Source organism: Zerene cesonia, chromosome 18 (assembly GCF_012273895.1).
Source record: "Zerene cesonia ecotype Mississippi chromosome 18, Zerene_cesonia_1.1, whole genome shotgun sequence".
Taxonomy (NCBI): Eukaryota; Metazoa; Arthropoda; class Insecta; order Lepidoptera; family Pieridae; genus Zerene; species Zerene cesonia.
In genome coordinates, this window is record NC_052119.1 from 6,779,710 (window position 1) to 6,799,822 (window position 20,113).

The window sequence follows — 20,113 nt, forward strand, 5'->3', positions numbered from 1 at the left end:
TACATACTTTCACTTTAATAAAATTTGGAGTAAAAAAGCATAGGCTAGGATTTGAATAGTATTATTAAAGCAAACCATTGACGAAGAAATCTCTAGGTATAGTTATCGATAAAATGTGGTGAAAGAAGATTTATGTAAATGGAGTTTAATATTTTTTTCTTTCATAATAGCCCTACCGATACAGCACCTATGCAAACGGCCAGTATATTATTTTTTACGTTTCTAGCCACTGTACAACTAATATGGCAATGCACCACCGCCTTTATTATTTAAACGTCATATTTTCTGACTTCTATCTTGACATTGACAGTTCTTGAGATTTTTGAGTTATTGAATGATGAATCTTTAATTCTTTGTCAACCTTGTTCATTGTTGTATTATTAAAGTATGTGAATTTATCTGCTCTTCTTTTTGGCACATGCATTTTCTTAAATAATGGTATCGTATATTATGATATAATTAAACTAATAATATCGTTACAAATGTAATAAGCGATGTGTTTAAGATGCGTGGCATAAATTAATGAAGTGATCGTGAAGTTACTGCTGCTTTCCTGTGTTTTTAAAAACTAGTAGTTTGTTAAACAAAAAATACATAGTTTATTTGAAATATTTTTTTATTAAATGTTAAAAGTGAAGTGTATATAAATATTTTGTGTTTTAGTCCTTGGCATGGTGAACAACAACGAGAGTAATGTTTAGACATATTGCTGATGCTTTTCTACGATTCCGTTATTATTGATAAGATAAAACGTTATAAACATTATATACTAATTACTGCAGTCATTAAATAACGAGGATGATATCAGACTGACCAAAGAATGTAGAGAATCAACCATGTGCATGATACAACTGAATGAATTCCTTTGTAGACTTCTTCAAAGGCCTAATAAGTTTATATAAGGTGAGTGTGTGCGAGTATTTTTATAAATATACTTAACTTAGAAAATAATACTATTTCTTAAAATATGACTGAAGATTTTGAAATTTGAAATTAAAAGTCTTACTATAAATTGAAATAAATTATATTTTTATTCTTTTTTCTTGTATTATTATTGCATTCCAAAGAAATCATCAGGGATTTAAAACTTCCCGTTCAAATAAATTTTTGCTCTTAATATGGTTATGTTAATGAGTCATGAATTGGCCACTGAGTTTGACCCTGAAGATATGAATTGTGTTGTGAAACATTTCGTCTTCTAATAACATGTGAGACCTTAACACTACATCATTAAATAATTCTGCTAATGATTTGAATTATTGAATATTTATATCAAAACAATTTGCAATGTTTTCAGGGTCTATTATGAGTATTTATTAACCTCTCTCAATTTCAATATAACTAAGCCAAAGTCTTAGTCTAAGTAAAAAACCAACATCAATGAATTGGCAAGGGCTTGGTTGAATGTCAGTAAAAAAATCATCATCACATTAAAAAATCTTAAAAAGAAAAATGGTATAACAATTGTGTCATAAATCTGTTTGATCTTATAAAGAAAAATGCTTCAGCCTCAATTATAAAAAAAGAAGAAATTATTTCATAAGTAAATAGATAAATAAGCAAGTTTAAAATTAATTATTATGTGCTTATTGTAATATATTTATTTAAATTTCTTTTTTATATAAACTTATAAAAATAAAACCTTATTAAATCTTTAACAGTAACAATAATAAAAGTTATAAGGGTTTTATTGTTCATTGTTAGGTGGAGATAGCCTTGTCATGTCTGCTATCTGATGTCATAAGCAAGTAATGCATAGTACCTTCATACAAAAATTTGTTACGAGAGAAGGAACAGAATACTCTCCCACTCCAAAGTTTAGATATCTGTAACTTTGTATTTCTTTGTTGGATTTGAATTTATTTTTGAGACTTGTCTATAATAAAGTAATAAATATATTAATTATTGTGCTTTAACTCTTTATTTAAAAATTACTTTCTTTCTTTCTTTATTGTTCTTATTTTAAACATAGATAGATGTGTAGTAATCACTAATCATGACATTCATTAAGATAAAAATCCCTGTAATAGGAATAAAGTAAAAATAATGTAGTATAGAATTGGTGACTCAAAGAAAGATTAGATATACATATAATGAAATGGTTTACAAACAATAAAAAAAAAAAGTAGAAGAAATGTTTTTTTATAAAAAATTAAATTGCATCTTTAAATTGTGGAATTCTTAAAAAATGGGACAAAGCAATTTTCTATTATTTTTAATACATTTCTAAATATATATGCAATAGTGTATAATCTGTAGTTGGTGTATTAAACAGTGTTTTGTTAGCTAAATGGTTAGCAATAGTTCTACTAATGAGTTTAATTAGCTCTGTATACAAGATGAGAACATTCAGGCTTCTAACATAAGCCATAATGTTTAAGTTTCGGAGTATATTTTCCATTAAAAATTGTTAGATTCTTTTCTTTACAGTTTGAGTGTATTTGCTTTTATGTATACAATATGCAATATTGATCATATGTTTTTTTAGGGCTTACATCAGAACATGCAGGCTATAACTTAGAACAGGGTATAAAAATGGATATTGTCAATATGGATGAAGGCAGATATGAGCCTAGAGAGAGTTTACCCAGCAGTAGTGTTGAGAGTGATGCATCAAGCAGTGTGTTTGAAAGCTATGATACTAGTGAACAAACAAGTGATACAGAGAAACAATCAGATGATGATGAAGATTTAAGAGAGGATTTACAAAAAAATATACCCGAATGCTACAAGTCTGATTCCAATTTCACATCACATACTTCTAACATCACAAATGATGAAGATTTTCAAGCGACAGCTCTATGCCAGTTTATGGATATTTTGAATGATTTAGATGAGGTGTTGGACAAGTCACTTCTGGCTTGTCTCGATGATAGTACAAAAACATTTGATAGTGATGAAGAGGATCTCATATGTAAAATTAAAGAATGTATTGGTGAAAGGGAAGATGTTGCTGAACATTCTGAATCACCAAGTTCCTTTGACGATAATACACAAGTTGTATGTTCCGTTGGTGAATCATCAACGCAGAGGACAGAGGTAACTGAAGTAGAGGAAAATCCCGTACTTAAGCCACAGTTAAGTACACTAGGTCGATCAAAGAGCGCTTCAGATCTTTCAGAAAATAACCGCCAACCGAGCCCAACTTTAGAACGAGTTAGCACTACAAATGATAATTTACGAAATTCAATGAGACGGTTGGATCCGATTTTATTACCCGCAATCTCTACTCAAGAACCACCAGGAGAAGCTTTGACGTTGCCAGTTATATTGTTCTTAGAGCATCATGTTAACTTACGACCTACAAGTGCCCCAATACAATTGCAAGTCACAGCTGCTAATCTTAGCCAGGAGAGTGCGTCAGGCCCTCTCATAGTGGGACGTAGAACACTATTGATGAATAGAGCATTATCATTACCATCACCAGGCGAAAGTGAAATTACAGCGGAATGGACTGGACGTAATACTGCTCGTAGTACAGCAAGGAGTGCAAGCATGTCAAGTTCATCCACCGAGTCTCTGAACGGCATACCTCCAGTAAACCAAAGTCCTTTTATTGGCACTGATGAAAGGTTAAGTTTCTTTCTACCTTTATAGTAGTTATATCTTTGAAATAAAAAATTATGTCTTCAAAGTTGTTATAAATGAAATTTTTTTTTAGGAATGACGATAATGAAGAACCACCATTTGGAGTATGGCCGCATCGTATGAGTTCAATGTTGGCATGTCTAAGCTGTACCGTGGGAATATTTAATATTTCCAGATTCGCTATGTTCAGTGTTCATTTTGGAGGTAATTCTATTTTGTTATACACATACATAGAGTATATTTACTAATTGTATATACAGGACATTTAAAACTTAAAAATATTCATAAGCAATGTTAAATGACCTATGTACATGTATGTATAATCATTAGCATTAATAAAAATGTAAAGTTGAAAAGTTTGTTTGTGTGAATGCGCTAATCTCAGGAATTACTAAACTTATTTTAATATTTCTTTCACTTTGGATATTTACGTGATCCTGAGTGCATAATATGTACTATTGCATACAAACAATGGTTGACATAATTGATGGTTAATAACATGGATTTTTTCTGTTTGTGTTTTTTTTTTCTTTCAAATGCTTTACCTACTTTACCATGAGTAATATTAATAATGAACATGTACATAAGGAAAACCTAAGTTTCATCAGATCATGGAAAATTTAACGGAAATAGAATAGTTCTTTTTATGATTTTATCTTAATTGTATCCAGGATGTAACTAACAGACAGATAGGTGACACGCATTATGTTAATTAATCTATATTTTAAGTTTACAGTACTTGTACAGTAGACTTTAAAGACATTTACATTTCCTGTTAAGTATATTTTAAAAACACGAAACAACGAAATATTTCAAATGGTTTATTCAATAAATTTTGTGTATCCATTACCAATATTTATAAGTTCGTGACCGCATATAACTTCTATTAATGTATTTGGAAATGCCAATTGAACTGTAATAACGATATTCTAATAGTATTATAGTTAGTAATTATACTTATATTTGCATCTGTGGTTTCAGTCCACTTAAAAATAAATGCATCGGTAACTATAATATAATATATGGTAAATAATTATATGTATTTAGAATATCTGCATTTTTCCGATCAATATTGCAACTAAAATTTAGTTTTTCTGTGAATAAAGTACATTTTTACATAAATTACAATTTTTTTTTAGCTAGCTTCATAGTACAATTCTTCATACTATCTCTCGTGATTGGAATACCATTGTTCACATTGCATCTATGTTTGGGGCAAGTTCTGGAAGCGGGGCCTATAGACATGTGGAGGATATCACCTATATTTCAAGGTGTCGGAATAACTCTGTTATTGATTCAAGCGGTTATTGGCATTTACAGTATTATGGGACTGTCTTGGATATTCGTTTACTTCAGGGATTCATTTATTACCGCAAATGATAAATATAAATGGGCACTACCACATGACTTTAGCTACGATGGTAAGATGTGTTTTATTTTTAGCATAACCTTTGCTTGATATATCAACGACATATCTTAATCTTTTGATACAGTGAAACGGATGCAAATCTTATTATCTCATATTATCGCTCAGCCTCTTGATAATTTTTCTAGTATTATGTAAATTATGAAAAACAATATGGCAATAACTGTTTTTTGGCAGGAATTGAATTTTTATAATACCAACTTACCAACAATACCTGATACATTTATAATATCTTGATATATTAATTATGAATAATTATTATTACAATCAATATTGATTAAACTCATAATAATTTTTAATTATTGCAGACCCTGTGCTTAGAAATAGTACAAATAGAATACACGAGACTCTACCTCAGTATTTCCACGGGGAAGTGTTACAGCGCAATTTGAACAATAATAACTTTGGATCAATTAAGTTTCAAGTGGCCTTCAATCTAGCCGTTGTGTGGATGATTGTTTTTGTCTCGCTGAGTAAGGGATTACGGTCTTATGGAAAGGTAAGATAATATTATCTCGACATATGTGTATATTAATAATGGAATATTTTGGAATGATGCAATTCAGATTTAAGCGTTGGAAGTAAATTACTTTCATTCTAAACAATTAAATCCAACTTAGAAAAATTGTTTATTTGTTTTGTTTTTATGATTCGGGTGTTGTAACATAATTAATTTATTATATATATTGTGAATAAATTTAATAAAATGATTAGAAAATTTTATTCAATAGCTATTATAAAAGGGTGCAGGCAGAAAAAGATTTATAAATACCAATGAGATATTCATGAATGTTTTTGTGTCTGCCCTTTGTATTGCATTGACATGCAGACATGAAGATTTATCTGTTAACACATTTAGTATACCGTCTTTAACACTGTGTCATTATGCCAACGCAATGTTTGACTGTTAAATGTTGTGAGTTGCATACTAATAGAATTTACTTTGATGTAATCGTAACTTGATCTAATGATAAGTTTATTTGACATGGTGGTACCGTGACGCGTTAAAGCAGTAGTAATTCCAGAATGGGAAAGAGACAGAGCTATATAGGTTATCATAGCGCCATCACATTCCCATGCTGGAATTAGTGCTGTTTTAAAACGTCACGGTAACACTCATATCGAAATATGTTTCTCGGTATGTCGTAATGAATATGAAACTATTCCATTCAAAATCTGAGTAATAGAACAGTTGGGAGTTTAAATAATTCCCATGACTCATAAATGATACATTTACACTATACTCTGTGTATTGTGGTTTAACTCGCTTACGAACTCGTAGGCACTAGTATGAATTTTTATAGCTTACGTGTTATTTTGGTACATACGCTTCATAACAGCATCATCTAAATCTGTTAAGGATTTTTCGTGTGACAAACAGAACATACATACATACATACATTCATTTAACGTCAAAAACTTACCCATTTATAATAATGAGGAAGATTATATATATAAAGAAAAAAAAAAACAACCAAACTTTTATACAACTATTGCCTTTTAATTTGTTACATACTAAAATGTTAAATGTTACTAAATTATATATCTACTATATATTATTTACAGTGTATAAATATATTATTTTTTCAGGCTGTCTACATGTTGATATTTCTGCCAATATGCGGAACACTGATATTGTGCACAAAACTACTCACTCTCATACCTTATGACACCGTGACGAATATCTTTGCAGAAACCGAATGGAGTGAATTCTTCATTAATAGCAATGTATGGATGACTGTTTTTTTTTAATGTATTATTAGATTTTTTAAATATCTAGCAATTGGGAACATAGGGAACTAAAACTCATATTTTTTTTATATATTTTAAATTAATAAGTTATAGAACTTTAAGAAAAATAATATCCATGAAGATGAGACTTCCTATAATTTCACTATAATATTATGACATGATTTTTTTTATTATTATATTATGATTTAACACAGATTAAATTAAAACTTAATTATCTACCATGACACTCGCTATTTGTTATGATTAACATTTAAATTTGATGCAAATCTGGTACCAATCTATATTAATATTAAAAAGCTGAAGAGTTCGTTTGATAGTTTGTTTGATTGAACGCCGCTAATCTCAGGAACTGCTGGTCCGATTAGAATTCTTTCAGTGATAGACAGTCCATTTATTGAGGAAGGCTACAGGTTATTATCACGCTAAGACAATAGGAGCGGAGTACCAATGAAGAATGTTTTAAAATTGGGAGATTATTAGTAAGCCTAAAGTATTCAATGCGAGCGAAGTCACGGGCGGAAACTAGTTATTTGTATTTATGTACCATAACTTTCTCTGTGCTATTAAATACATAACTGTTCCATTAAATCCTTCTATACACAAAAGATTATTAAAAAACATAATGTTCCAGAGTTGGGCAGCGGCCGTACAAGAGACGTTCCTGACGTGGGGCCTGCTGGGCGCGTGTATAATGCAGCTCACGGCGCACAAGGACGCGAAGCACAGGAGCAGCGCGATGCTGCGGCGCGAGAGCGCGTGTGTCGTCGCCTTTACGTTCGCCGTGCTGCTGCTGGCCGCGTTCTTGGCCAACACGTGCGTGCAGATACTGAGGCGTAACGGATACGTGTACATGCCGGGCAGTTTCGGTGAGTTTTTTTTATTTTCTTTATGTCATAGCGGGCAACTGAGCTGGTGGTTCGTTTGATGGTAAGTGATCACCACCGTCCGTGAACAGAGTTTTAAGGGGTAACTCACTTTTAAGGGGTAAGGGAAAAGGAAGGACGACTGGAGAGAAGGAATAGATTGGGACGAGTGTGGAGAAGGAAACATGCATTCGGCTTACATATTTAAATAATGTGGAAAATAACACTCACAACAAACTTATCTCTTAGTTTTAGAATGATCTAATGATAAGTTGACTGAATAGTAATAATACCTGTATAAGGTCAATGATTTTTTTTGTTGGCTTACTGGTTCTTATAACAAAGTTGATGAATTTTTTTTATAAATTTCCTATTCTACTTTGGAATTGACTATAGCAAATCAAAACTAGGACATAAGTATATACATATACATATAGTTAGAAAACTTTATCAGTAGCTCTAACTAAAAAAATCTGTATTGTTGTATAACATTTGAAAGCAATGCTCAAACTAAACAAAAAGAAATCGTGCGACCCAGTGTGCGAATGAATGAAATATTAAACATTGCAAAAACATCTCATTGTCACGAACGCCACTAATCACTTATTGTTCACTTGCTTTGCATTTTGTAATAGATAAATTAACGATTGAATAAAATAATAATTTAAATGACATTAGAAAATAAATGTCTATGTTATGTAAATTGTTACGTTTCGTGAATATTGCACTTGTAGAACAGAATGACTATATTACTGGTAGTGGAAATAAGTAAATACATTTATTAAAACAATTTTTTTTTCATTATATTTCAACACATTTTACACGTTATGAAGCTTCGTGTCAAAAAGAGGTCTAATTGTTTTTTTATACCTTTGGTGTGGTCATAATATACTACATAAAAAGCAATTCTCAATATTTATTTATTAAGTACACGAAAGGGTTAACCGTTTTTTATTATTCTCATTTATTATACACCAAATCATCTACAATAATATTAATATATTTAGTATTAGTATAATATTAATTATTTTATTAATAAGAGGAAACTTTTATTTAAATGATCGACTTTTTAAATTCTTTCTGCACAGCGGCTGCACTCTACTTTATTTCTGAATAATGTTGACCTATTTATTATCATTTTTTTTTTGTTTTTCAATCTAATTTAACCTGGGCAGGACTAGAACATATATTGTGTTCACATCGTCACAAGTCTTACTTTATCATAAAACTACTATAAAAAAAAAACTTTTTTCAGAAACAATAAAATCATCCCAATTCTTATGGCCTACATCGGAGCCGATGCCTGGCAACACAGTGTCTACACCTGTTCGATATATGGGACAATACGGTAGTTTAGTGGGAGTGTCCGTGTGGCCGACTGGCAACGCCGCTAAAACGTTCAGCGGCTGGCAACCCCTGCAGTTGGCCACACAGATAGTTCCTGCGACTCTGGCTGTTCTGCCTTCTAATGTGGTAAGTGGGATACTATTATACGATAATAGTTATCATTAATAATGCAATAAACAATATAACAGTGAAAAATATTGAAAAGTTTTGTTTGTCCATATTAAAAAATATGTTTTTAGGGTTGCCAATTTATGCAAAAATTTATTATATTTTCCATAAAAAGGGCTTGAAATTAACTCGATTCTTGTTTATCTATTTTTTGTTATTTGAAATTTAAATTTTTAAATTAATATTACAGCTATCACCAGCATGGGCAGTGATATTCTACTTCATCCTAATAATGTTTGGGTTGGCCCAGCAGTTGGCCATATGGCACTGTGTGATCACCGGCATAATGGCCATAAATTTCGAAGTTCTCAGGATATGGGAGACAACTATTACATTCTTCAGTTGTGTGTTTGGACTTGCCATGGGATTGTTGTTGTCTACTGATGTAAGTAGATTGTCTTATTGTTTTTTATTATAAAAAAATTCATTCATTAAAATATTTTTGATATTAAAAAAAGATTTTACCCTTTTTTTCATTAAGTGTAATTTGTATTTGTATTTTTTTTTCTCTAGCCACAAGTCTGCCTAATATTTTTGTAATATAAGTAGATGTCTTGGTCTTACCTACTACTATAAATGCCGATAAAGTGGACAGTTGGTTGTGGGGGATTACGCTCAAAGCAAATAAAATAAAAATTAATAAAATTATATCTACCTAATGTAAGATCGTACACATTTTAACTATTTCCTCCCCTTTCCTTACACCTATCTGTATGTGAATGTGATGACACGTGTCATGTGCGCATGCGCGCCGGCAGGCGGGGATCCGCGTGGTGCACTTCGTGGACTACGTGTGGGTGGGCGCGTGGTGGCAGTGCGCCGTGCACGTGGCGCTGACCGTGGGCGTGTTCGCGGTGCGCGGCCGGCCCTACTCGCCCGACGGCGTGGTGGGCGCGCTGTACGGGCCCGGCTGCCGGCTCGCCGCCGCGCTCGCCGCGCTGCTCAGCTTCACCTGGACCGTGGTGCTGCCCGTCTCGCTCTGTGTGAGTAGTGCGCCGCCCACTCGCCCACTGGCCCACTCAAGCCTTTCTTTTTCCCTTACCACTTATAAATCGATACCGCATTCTCAGAGGCGCTACCTCTGCAAATATTCATGGGCGGTGTTGATCGTTTACCATCATCTAAATAATTTAACGTAACACTAGCGCAATCGCAAAAATCATATTTCACTTATATTTCAATATTTCTCATTCCATTTGTAGGCAATTTGCGTAATGGACTTCCGTGTCGGCCATCAACGTCAATTGTATACTTGGAGAAAACCTGCGGGGTAAGATAAATATTTTATACAATATACCTATTATAATAATTTCGTCAACCGTAACTGTTTATTTTTTCCTCCTTTCTTTTCTTTAAACTTTAATTGGTTCTAATTTTTGGTCAATTTTGCTTTTAATCAGCATGTACTCAATGTAAATACTCTTATCAACCTTCATATTTAGAGTTATTTAAATGTCCGATAATTTTCAGATACTGGCCAATATGGTGTCGACAGGCAGCTGTGTGTGCGCAGATCGGAGCTCTTATGTTGTTGCCTTTTGCTGCGCTAGTTCAAACCTGGAGGCACTTAACTAAAGGGCCATCTGATATTCTCGAGGTAAGGCTTTTGTGAAAAAAGTAAACATATTTGCGGTAATACAAATAAAAGCTTTACTCTTTCTCTTCTATTTTCTTTTCCCTAACACTGCTAATCTATTTAATTTTTTTCAATAATCTAACGCTTCAAGGACTATCCTTACGGTGATTGCATGGATGAGTTGGTAAGACTTGATGTTTCTTTGTATTTCAGCAATTTTCATTATAAGTTGTATATTGTGTTAAATTTAACAGGATGGCTTTTCACATTGCATAATAATTGATATCGTGGGATTTGTTTCCTCGTCTGATATATTAACAATACAGTACAGTCATTTACAGCACAGTACAGTGCAATGTAATAATGATAGTACAGTCGAAAAAGAAAATATTTTTTTATACATTTTTTGTACATTGACTCACATTTGGCTTGATATTACAACATTTAACACTTTATGTAATCAAATTAGCACACGTAAATCTCTCGGTGTACTGGTGTTCTTTTTTAATATTTTTTTAGTTTATCGCACAGCCGGCGAGACAATTGCACTGTTGGACTTGAGTTTTATAGAATGTAGTCATATCCTATATAACGTTAATTATTGATTTTTAATCTTTATCATTAAATATTCGTATTATTTTTATGATAGGTGCAATGTTTTACTAGTTCGTTTTTGTAACTCTGGCTACTAATATCCCTTTTTAAAATAGTAGTACTTTGTCAAAAATTCAAAATACAAAAACGTCAACCTACTTTGCTATTAACGGTAAAAAGAACATTGAAAAAAGAACTATAAAAATATGATTTTTTAGGACCACGTTAATATTCTTTTACCATACAACTATTATAAGTTACCAATCGAACACCGCCCCTCAGCGCTTCCAAAACCTGTACCGGCCGCGGATGGGCGCGGCGCACGAGTCGCCGCCGGTGGGCGGGCCGGCGCCGGGCCCGGCGGCGGGCGCGGCGGCGCGCCAGCCGCCCGCGCCGCCCGACCCGCCGCCCAAGTACACTCCGCCGCCCTCCTACAGCACCGCCACCGGTGCCCGCCTGCTCAACACTCTGCGCAGAAGCTTCCGCACGCTGCGACGGTGAGTGGCGTGCGCGTGTGCGTGTGCGTGCGTGCGTGCGTGCGTGCGTGCGTGCGTGTGCATTGTGTATGTGTGCGAGGGTGCAAGAGACTAAAAATATAGGCTGCAGTGGAACTAAAATACATTTTCCGAAAGAGATTTGGAGAAATATGTTAGAAACTAGAATGTGTTGCATCAAATAGTGGACTATATTGTGTTCCACTCACATGAACTATGGCATTTAACAAATTAAAATTAAATTAGACTTATAAATGTAATAAATATAGTGACATCTGTATAGTTGTTAAAATTATTCTATTCCCCGGCCTGTAGATTTATCATTTTTTTAAGTCTATAAATTAGTTCATCATCACCTTTTATCAGAAGTAATTATCAAAAATCACTAAAATGAAATAATTTAAGCCGCTATTTGGTACAAAAACCATATAACGCTAAAATTATTTCCTTCCATATGAACAGGATAACATCACAACGTGTAGAACAATCGGAAGAGACGGCCCAACTACCAATAACGCTAAGCGAGAGCGTCGACCGCCAACCGGAAACGCAGCCGCCAGAATATTCTGGAACATTCGCGGCGCCCTCCATCACAATCACAGACGAGACAGACACACACAGGCCCACATCTTCTCACTCGCTCACACTCACGCGGGATTTCCTGCGGCGTTCCTTTGTCCGGAAGAGCGATTCGGCTAAGAGCATCCGGTCGAGTTTGCGGAGGAGTTTCAAATATGGAATAAACAGCGCGCTGACGACGAGCCACGAGCATTTGGTGCGAGACGCCGAGCCGATATCGAACACGGTCGCCATGTCCGCCATGTTGGAAGGCGCGCACGCGAGAAGCATCGCCTCTGTGATATAACCGCCTTAACAGAAATTCATCGAAAACTTAAATTTTGCATCACATTTATCACAATTTACATTCCGATGATGTTTTTTAGTTGTTGCAAAAATGTTCCGCTGTTGCATTTAAAATTTTATTATTACGTATGTAACATAGCTTTTAGTACATACATAGAGAAATGTAATAACGTTTATTGTTTTAGATTTTGCTAGTGTGAGTTGATGGAAACAAAGATTTTTTAGATTTGTCGCTTTATGAATTTATTGTTGTAGGTTTTACTTTACTTGTGTACTTACATCACATATTTTGAAATCACATTATTAATTTGAACTGATTTTATTATTATTTAATTTACTATCGAATAATTATGGTCTTATTTTAATTTTAATGTATAATTAAGCATTTGCTTTAAACGTTATATTTGTTTTATTAACGATAGTTCATAGTTGCATTTTTTAATTTTGGGAGTATTATGATTGCGATCAGAGAGAATCTCAAAAATTCCACTAAAAAGTGCGTATTTAATTTGCACAATGAGCCATATTATTTTTTTATTTTTATTAAATTAAAATGAAAATTATATAAAACAGAGATAATAAATCAGAGCTTATAAATTTTAGATTAAGATTTTATCGGTATAGTATAATTATTATCCCTTAATGAATACAATTCCTACAAAAAGTTATTTAAAATTTTATCATTAAGTTTTAATATGCTCCAGCATAATCAACAGTACTTTAATTTGAATAATAAGAATACATATATTTTTACATTTTTAGTAAGGTCTAACTGCTCTTTAATGTTTAGTTGTAACTCGAAAAGTATTAAGAATTTTATAATTGTTAGTTACATGTACTTTATAACGAGAACATACGTTAAGTACAATAATTAGATATAGTATCTTAATAGGTATACATGTTATCACTGCCATTTAAAAATTGTCATCATTTGATTTTGCATCATTAAAATAAAAAGGACATAATATTGTGTCTTTTATAACAACGTACAGCGCATTTCATTTAATTACTACATTGTCAAAAATAAGCGAGGCTTTATTCTTATTTTGGCGCGAATATCCTTTCAACATGACTATCTACTTAGCTATTAAAATTTTACTAATCAATGTTATGAATTTAATAAAGCAATAATATATTGATACTCTTAAATTGTTCTTGTGTTCTTGGTTCCTTCCTTGCATTTACGTAAAGCTAAAATAATTGTGCGTCTCAATATGCTCCTAGCTCTAGTCACGTTACTGCTTCCACTAACAATTCGTTAGAATTTTTTGCATTTTAACCACCTCTATACTTAAGAATTAGCGCACGGTTACTACGCACGTATGTTTTTTTTGTCTTTTATTTTTACATTCCATACCTATTTACAATGTACTTAGTGAATAAATGTTTTTTTACCTATTTTGTCTTTTATTTCTAAAGATAAAGGTATTCCAGCAAATTATGCTTTTTTGGCGTTATGTTATTTAAATTGACATGACAACATATTAAGTAAGTTCGAGTTTGTAATGTATATGTATATTTGTCATAAGCTAATATCATTTCCTATAACAAAAACCTTAACCTGGACCTTAGCAGCGCACTTTCCAGTTGAACAAGAAAGAGATTGAATTGCACTAGCATGCCCAATAGAATGAGTTTTGGTCAAGTGAGCCTTGAAAACTACTTTTCAAAAACGTGTTATGATCTGCCAGCTTTTGTAATGTGGCAATTAAGTTTTGGAGACCTTTATAGTTTTCTTTAAGAAGCAAAGAATTTTATGTCCCTTGTATTTTATTCTAATTTATTTTAAATTAGTGCCTTTTCATTAAATTCGTAAAAAGCATGTGTTAAAAGGTTATTGAAATTGAACTGTTGAAAATAAAATCAATTGAAATTAATTATTGCCATGAACACAGGCAAGCTATAAGCAAAGGTCGACACATAATGCTGTAAGGTTAAGCCTAATGTTCGAATCATAAGCTGATACCGAATATTTTAAATCAATCTAGACGGGACTTGCATACATAATCATTTTTTTGTTTGAATTTGATTAGCCTAGACTTCCTTGATGGCCACGTAAAAGGATTTTATCCATACATTTTTATCACCATTTAATCAGGTTATAAACAAAAACAATATATACATTGTATTCTTTATTTAATTGAAAAATAACACAGTAATCAAAATATTCTTATACACAATACTTCATACAATATTCATAAATAACCAGGTGGAAAATCGTAAAACCAAAGAAGCCGAGGTAATGAAATGTTTAAGAGAGAAAACAGCAACTTCATAGAGGAAGTGGAAAAACCGTAATTTAGACTTATATCAATAAACTTCGTAATACATTTTACGACCTCAACTTCTACTTGTAATGTCGAAAATTAAAGCATCGAAAATATATTTCGTAGCAAGTTATGCAGATAAAATATACAACAATGCGTTATAAAAACTTAAAATTACCGATGGGAGCAGTATTATTAAAACATAATCACGCAGTACAGTAAGCCAGTCATAAAAATAATTTTATGATAAAAAATTAACGTCAGTAAAATAGTCAATAATTACCGAAATTAAAAGTAAATCAGACCGAATAATACAATTAAATCCTATATCACATGATTTCAGTCGCGTAAATTCATTTAACATGTTATTTGTATTATCTAATCAACGAATTCATATTTAGCAGTGATTTCGCCGCTTTCGATTCGGTCGCCTCTTTCTTCTTTGAAGGATCAAGCATGAAGCACTTCCACAATCTGAAAAGTGTATTTTTTTAAGTTTATGAATGATTATTAACAACGGTCCAACAACCACATCATAGAGAGCACTGATACTATTGTAATATTTAATATATTAACTAGTTTGTATAAGTTATTATGAAATTTTGCAATATAAAGAGTATTAGGCAGAACAATGAAGATATACGATTCAGAAGAGTGCTTTGATTAAGTCTCTGCAAAACGAAGACGCGTTTTCTAGGTTGGCCGGTGTTTGTTTATATATCTGTGGACGCTCCTGTGCTTTCTAAAACTGGAAGTATTTAAGAAATTTTGAAAGAATAGAAAAAAAAATTGATCACATTTTCTCATTTATAAAGCATTTCAATGCTATAAAACTAAAAATTTAACTGAATGAATTTTTCAAATCGGACAAGTAGTTCCTGAAATTAGAGCGTTCAAACAAAGAAAAACTCTTCAGCTTTGTAATATTAGTATAAAATGATAGATTAGTGTAGGTGTGCGTATAAACGCGTAGAAGCGTGCACGCACCGCAGCGTCTCGTCGGCGCCGGCGGACAGCACGGTGGTGCCGTCGGGCGACAGCGCCAGGTGCAGCACGCGCGCCACGTGCCCGTCCAGCTCGGCCACGCGCGCCAGCGTCGGGTAGCGCCACAGCACCAGCTGGTTGTGCGCGTACCCGTGCCCCGTCACCAGCTCCTTGTAGTGCGTGCTCCACACCACCGAGCACACCTGCCGCCACACAACAACCGCACACTCGTTACAATTACCCACTTCTTGGTGAATGTGAACAGAATACAGACGGTCAGGCATTTTTTTTTCTTGCCTTAAGTTAAAGCTATGTTCAATTCACATTCAGACACCTTCAAAGAATTTAAATAACTACAAATGCAACATATAAATATCAAGTATACCTGCGACTTGGTATCAACTGTTGCCAGATTAGTTCCAGTCTTAACATTCCAGATACGTAATGTACGGTCAGCGGTTCCACCGCCAGAGGCCAACAAACCATTGTTCCAAGGACACCATGCCAGACCCTTCACTGCTGCTTGGTGCTGACTGCAATTTTATGTGCCATTTTATTTTAAAGTAAATAGGAACATTACACATAATTAGTTTGTCTGTTTGGTAAACAACATTAAATTGACAAAACTTAATATGATTTTGATAAAAGAACTCCTCCCTTAAATTCGGCGTCACTACGCGGTACCAGCGCTCTGACGCGCGTTAAGAATGCGTTAAATTAATTTTAAAGACATACGAGTTTTGTCCGATATGAATATTTATACAAAAACTTACTTGAATGAGTATAAATATTGCGGCTGTGAATAGTGCTGTCCTTGTTCAATTGGCCAGATGTTCAAGAGGTTGTCATTGCCACCTGATGCGAGGTATTTACCATCAGGAGACCATTTTAGACCACACACCTGTAATTTGAAGCATCAAATTACAAATTAGTTACCAACCATGGATCTAGCTTCTAATCACACTATTCATCTAGTGGAATAAAATACTGTCACTGTATGTGACCTGCAAGATACTTGGCTTGAAATAAAATACCTTTATGCAAGGAGCATATACAAGTCACTTTCCCCAGCTATACGTACCATTATCTATATTCTATATTACTTATATGTCATCCTATTTTTTTTAAAACCCAATATCCATCATCTCTCCCCACCCACACTCACCCAATCTCTACCCAAAACCCAATCATTTAATCACTAACCTCAAATGAGTGAGCTTGGATAGAAGCGACGTCATGTTTCGGTTGCCTCACGTCGTGGTGCACGATCTTGCCATCCCGGGCCCCACTCGACACAACATACAAGTTCCAAGCTAGCGATGACACACGCCCAGTGTGCCCATCCATTACCTGTATACATGTATAAATAATAAGACTGAATTTCATATCAGTAAATTATAAAACTACCCACATAAAAGTAAAATAAACATTTTTTCAGGTGAATTAAAAGATATTGATATTTTTAATACAAAATTCATATAACATATAGTCCGTTATTAAAGATCTTTAATTCACTGCACAATACCCTATACCAATATTATTTCATTTTCATTTCATTTCATTTCATAGTTTTAATAATTAACAACTTACCCTCAACTTCTTCATTTTCTCACAATCCCACAACTGAACTGTGGAAGATGAAGTGCCAACAGCCAAATGTGAACCACCACCCTGCACCCAGGCCACCGATGACACAGTATTTGAACCCTCCAATGTTAACAATTCTTCAATTTGTCCAGTACCAGCATTCCATAAGTACACCGCATTATTTAATGCCACAGCTAAGATATTTGATGCACTCCAGTCAACTAAGTTTAAATCTGGAATATTTAGCAATTTTAATATAACTAATACAGTGCATGAAGGCAAACAAAATTCAATTCAATTTCACATTTATATTTAAAAGATAGTTAGAGCCATTTGAAAAGGAAACCTATATATGCTCACAAATATTAAAAATAATCCATAAATGAATCTATGGAAACTCTTTGCCTGCATTCACTATGAAGGTAAAGTATACAGTAATTATGTATAACAAAATTAATTAGGAGATTCAGTTTATATTTAAGACTTACAATAATCATCAATAATATCAGGGGCATCAAGTATCCTGTCTGGGAGTTGAGGAATATATCTAGTCGTATTTTTTACTGTCGATGGAACCTTAGCCTGTAAATTACCAAAATAATTAAATTCATATATAAATATTAAAATTTCATGGTATTACAAAGTATATTATCAATTTATTTTCGATGGCGGTAAATTTCAACTGACTGGTGGTTTGGCAGTGAGGATCTCGGACTTAAAATTGATAAGTCAAGGGTTTGAGACCAGGCGAGCATGCAAAAAATAAATTTATTTTCCAATTTATATTGCGTAGGCGGATAACATCACACTGCTTAAAAGTGGTGAAAGAAAACAATGTCAGGAAACCATCATGTTCAAGAATCAAAAGTTCAACAACATGCAACATTTTTCAAACACTTGGCCAATGTAGTGGATTATGGCCTGAACTCTCATGGGAGGCCTATGTCCCAGCAGTAGGAACATGTATGGGCTGCTAATGATGATGATGATGAAGTTTTAGTAAGATTTCACATAGCAATGTTGTGATTTTGTGGTATAGCTTCAGAGTTGGAGATAGGTAGATTGTGGTGTAGGTGTGGTGTGGCTAGTATGTGGTGGTAATACTTGTTATGGAGGTGATACATTAAATTTCCTTTGACCATGTAGATGAAACAGGCAAAAGCTCTCCATCATAATTATTAAGTTACCTGGGAGTAGACAACTCGTAGTCTGTTTTGATAGCCTTCAGGGGCTGCAGGGGCCTTGCATGTGTACTGTAAGAGCCTGCCAGGCTCTGTGTCATTTAGTGCTCGGCCAATACTTTCCACAGTTGTTGATTGAGCATTTGACTCAGAATTCTTCTCTTCATCGCGATTCATCTTATTTATAGAAAAAAAAGAATAGATAGGAAATAAATTAGTAAGTTGCAGCTTCATTTAATTTTGTAAGTTAGTTAAATTCTATAGTTCTGAGATTAAACAATGAAAAGTTTATCTTACCATATAGTGGCATAAATCATAGTTGGAGTTACTTCTGGATGGTATAAATCTATCTGCTTTGTTTGGTGTCTTTGATGCTTTATTAGGAGTAGGTGTTGTGGATCGGCCTAAAAAACGAAATTATATATTTGAAATCTTTATAATAACAAGGAGAATTTTACTAAGTTGAGAGAGACATTTTTTACCTGGTGACTTATTTTTTGAAGGCGACTTCTTACTTTTTCTATTTTCACTCCTTGTAGGCGTTTTATTGCTTGAAAGGATACTATTATTGCAGCTTTGATTTGCAGAAATAGACAGTTTCTGCATCGATTGGTTACATGAACTTATGTTCACGTTCGTATTGTTCTTGAAAGAAGTACTTAGAACAGGATTAATGTTTTCATTACCCGATTTTTTTACCCATCGTTGGACAGGTCCACGAGTAATTGGGCCGTCAATTGTCGCTAAACTATTAATTTCATTGAGATAATTAAACTGAGCCATTTCTGCTTATTTTTGTTTAGCGATTAATGATAATTGTTACACGTAAACTATATTATGCACAAGTATACAATGGTCACAACGAATACAAAAAGCATATAAAATGCTTTTCTTTAATTTAAACTACTAAAACATTAGAAATTGTTTATAAAACACACACAGTATTTTCTTACTAATTAAATTATTCAATCAATGCACAAGCTTTTTCTAAACGCGCTATTTGTGCATCTCTTTTGATCTCCTTGACGATCAAAGAGTAGATGACGATTGTTTAAAACCGTTAGAATTTCAAATTCAAACCAAATCAGTGCTATTGCCATCTTAATAAAATGTATTTATTTTAACATGTCATTTTTTGTATTAGGTAATACGTAAATATTATGGAATATAGATATCTACCTTTTCGTTATTTGCAATCGATACATGAATATTTATGTGATATATTTAAAGTATAATTATTTACTTATCTACCATCCCTGTATCGTCGCTGTACCTATTGGGACTTGGGAGTTTGTTTTGCGTAGGTAGAGACAATATTCTTTATTGTGGGAGTCGAGCACGCTCCGGCACGAATTGGGCCAGCTCGCACCGGGGAAGTACCACACCACCACAGAAAACCGGCGTGAAATAGTGGCATGCCAC

At 33.5% G+C, this 20,113-nt stretch overlaps 2 protein-coding genes across 3 annotated transcripts; one reads left to right on the forward strand and one right to left on the reverse strand.

Moving 5' to 3' along the window:
* Window positions 1-309: 309 nt before the first annotated feature.
* LOC119834127 lies at window positions 310-14,070 on the forward strand. Of its 2 annotated transcripts, XM_038358418.1 has the most exons (16): window positions 310-438; window positions 664-903; window positions 2,489-3,572; window positions 3,662-3,792; window positions 4,728-5,009; window positions 5,323-5,513; window positions 6,605-6,742; window positions 7,398-7,632; window positions 8,885-9,102; window positions 9,335-9,529; window positions 9,903-10,127; window positions 10,347-10,414; window positions 10,615-10,741; window positions 10,872-10,904; window positions 11,597-11,811; window positions 12,271-14,070. In XM_038358418.1, exons 3-16 carry the CDS (start codon window positions 2,536-2,538, stop codon window positions 12,671-12,673), a joined length of 3,498 nt encoding a protein of 1,165 aa, XP_038214346.1. In that variant the 5' UTR covers window positions 310-438; window positions 664-903; window positions 2,489-2,535; the 3' UTR covers window positions 12,674-14,070. The 2 variants fall into 2 exon arrangements, with proteins under 2 accessions (XP_038214346.1, XP_038214347.1); XM_038358419.1 differs by lacking the exon at window positions 10,872-10,904.
* A 740-nt stretch (window positions 14,071-14,810) lies between these two features.
* On the reverse strand, window positions 14,811-19,740 carry LOC119833964 (cell division cycle protein 20 homolog). The gene is made up of 10 exons (XM_038358221.1): window positions 19,174-19,740; window positions 18,989-19,095; window positions 18,698-18,868; window positions 17,999-18,092; window positions 17,514-17,743; window positions 17,127-17,273; window positions 16,697-16,824; window positions 16,309-16,456; window positions 15,927-16,126; window positions 14,811-15,413 (listed from the first exon to the last, which is right to left on the reverse strand). Exons 1-10 carry the CDS (start codon window positions 19,472-19,474, stop codon window positions 15,314-15,316), a joined length of 1,626 nt encoding a protein of 541 aa, XP_038214149.1. The 5' UTR covers window positions 19,475-19,740; the 3' UTR covers window positions 14,811-15,313.
* Window positions 19,741-20,113: the final 373 nt, after the last annotated feature.

Excerpts from the sequence above, each read along its gene's own strand:
- LOC119834127 (XM_038358418.1), top strand. The coding sequence starts at position 2,536 with ATGGATATTGTCAATATGGATGAAGGCAGATATGAGCCTAGAGAGAGT. Across the intron at positions 7,633-8,884 it reads GTACATGCCGGGCAGTTTCG|AAACAATAAAATCATCCCAA; the intron begins GTGAGTTTTTTT and ends AACTTTTTTCAG. Across the intron at positions 10,128-10,346 it reads TGCTGCCCGTCTCGCTCTGT|GCAATTTGCGTAATGGACTT; the intron begins GTGAGTAGTGCG and ends TTCCATTTGTAG.
- LOC119833964 (XM_038358221.1), bottom strand. The coding sequence starts at position 19,474 with ATGGCTCAGTTTAATTATCTCAATGAAATTAATAGTTTAGCGACAATT. Across the intron at positions 18,869-18,988 it reads ATGATTTATGCCACTATATG|ATGAATCGCGATGAAGAGAA; the intron begins GTAAGATAAACT and ends TCTATAAATAAG. Across the intron at positions 17,274-17,513 it reads AGAAAATGAAGAAGTTGAGG|GTAATGGATGGGCACACTGG; the intron begins GTAAGTTGTTAA and ends ACATGTATACAG.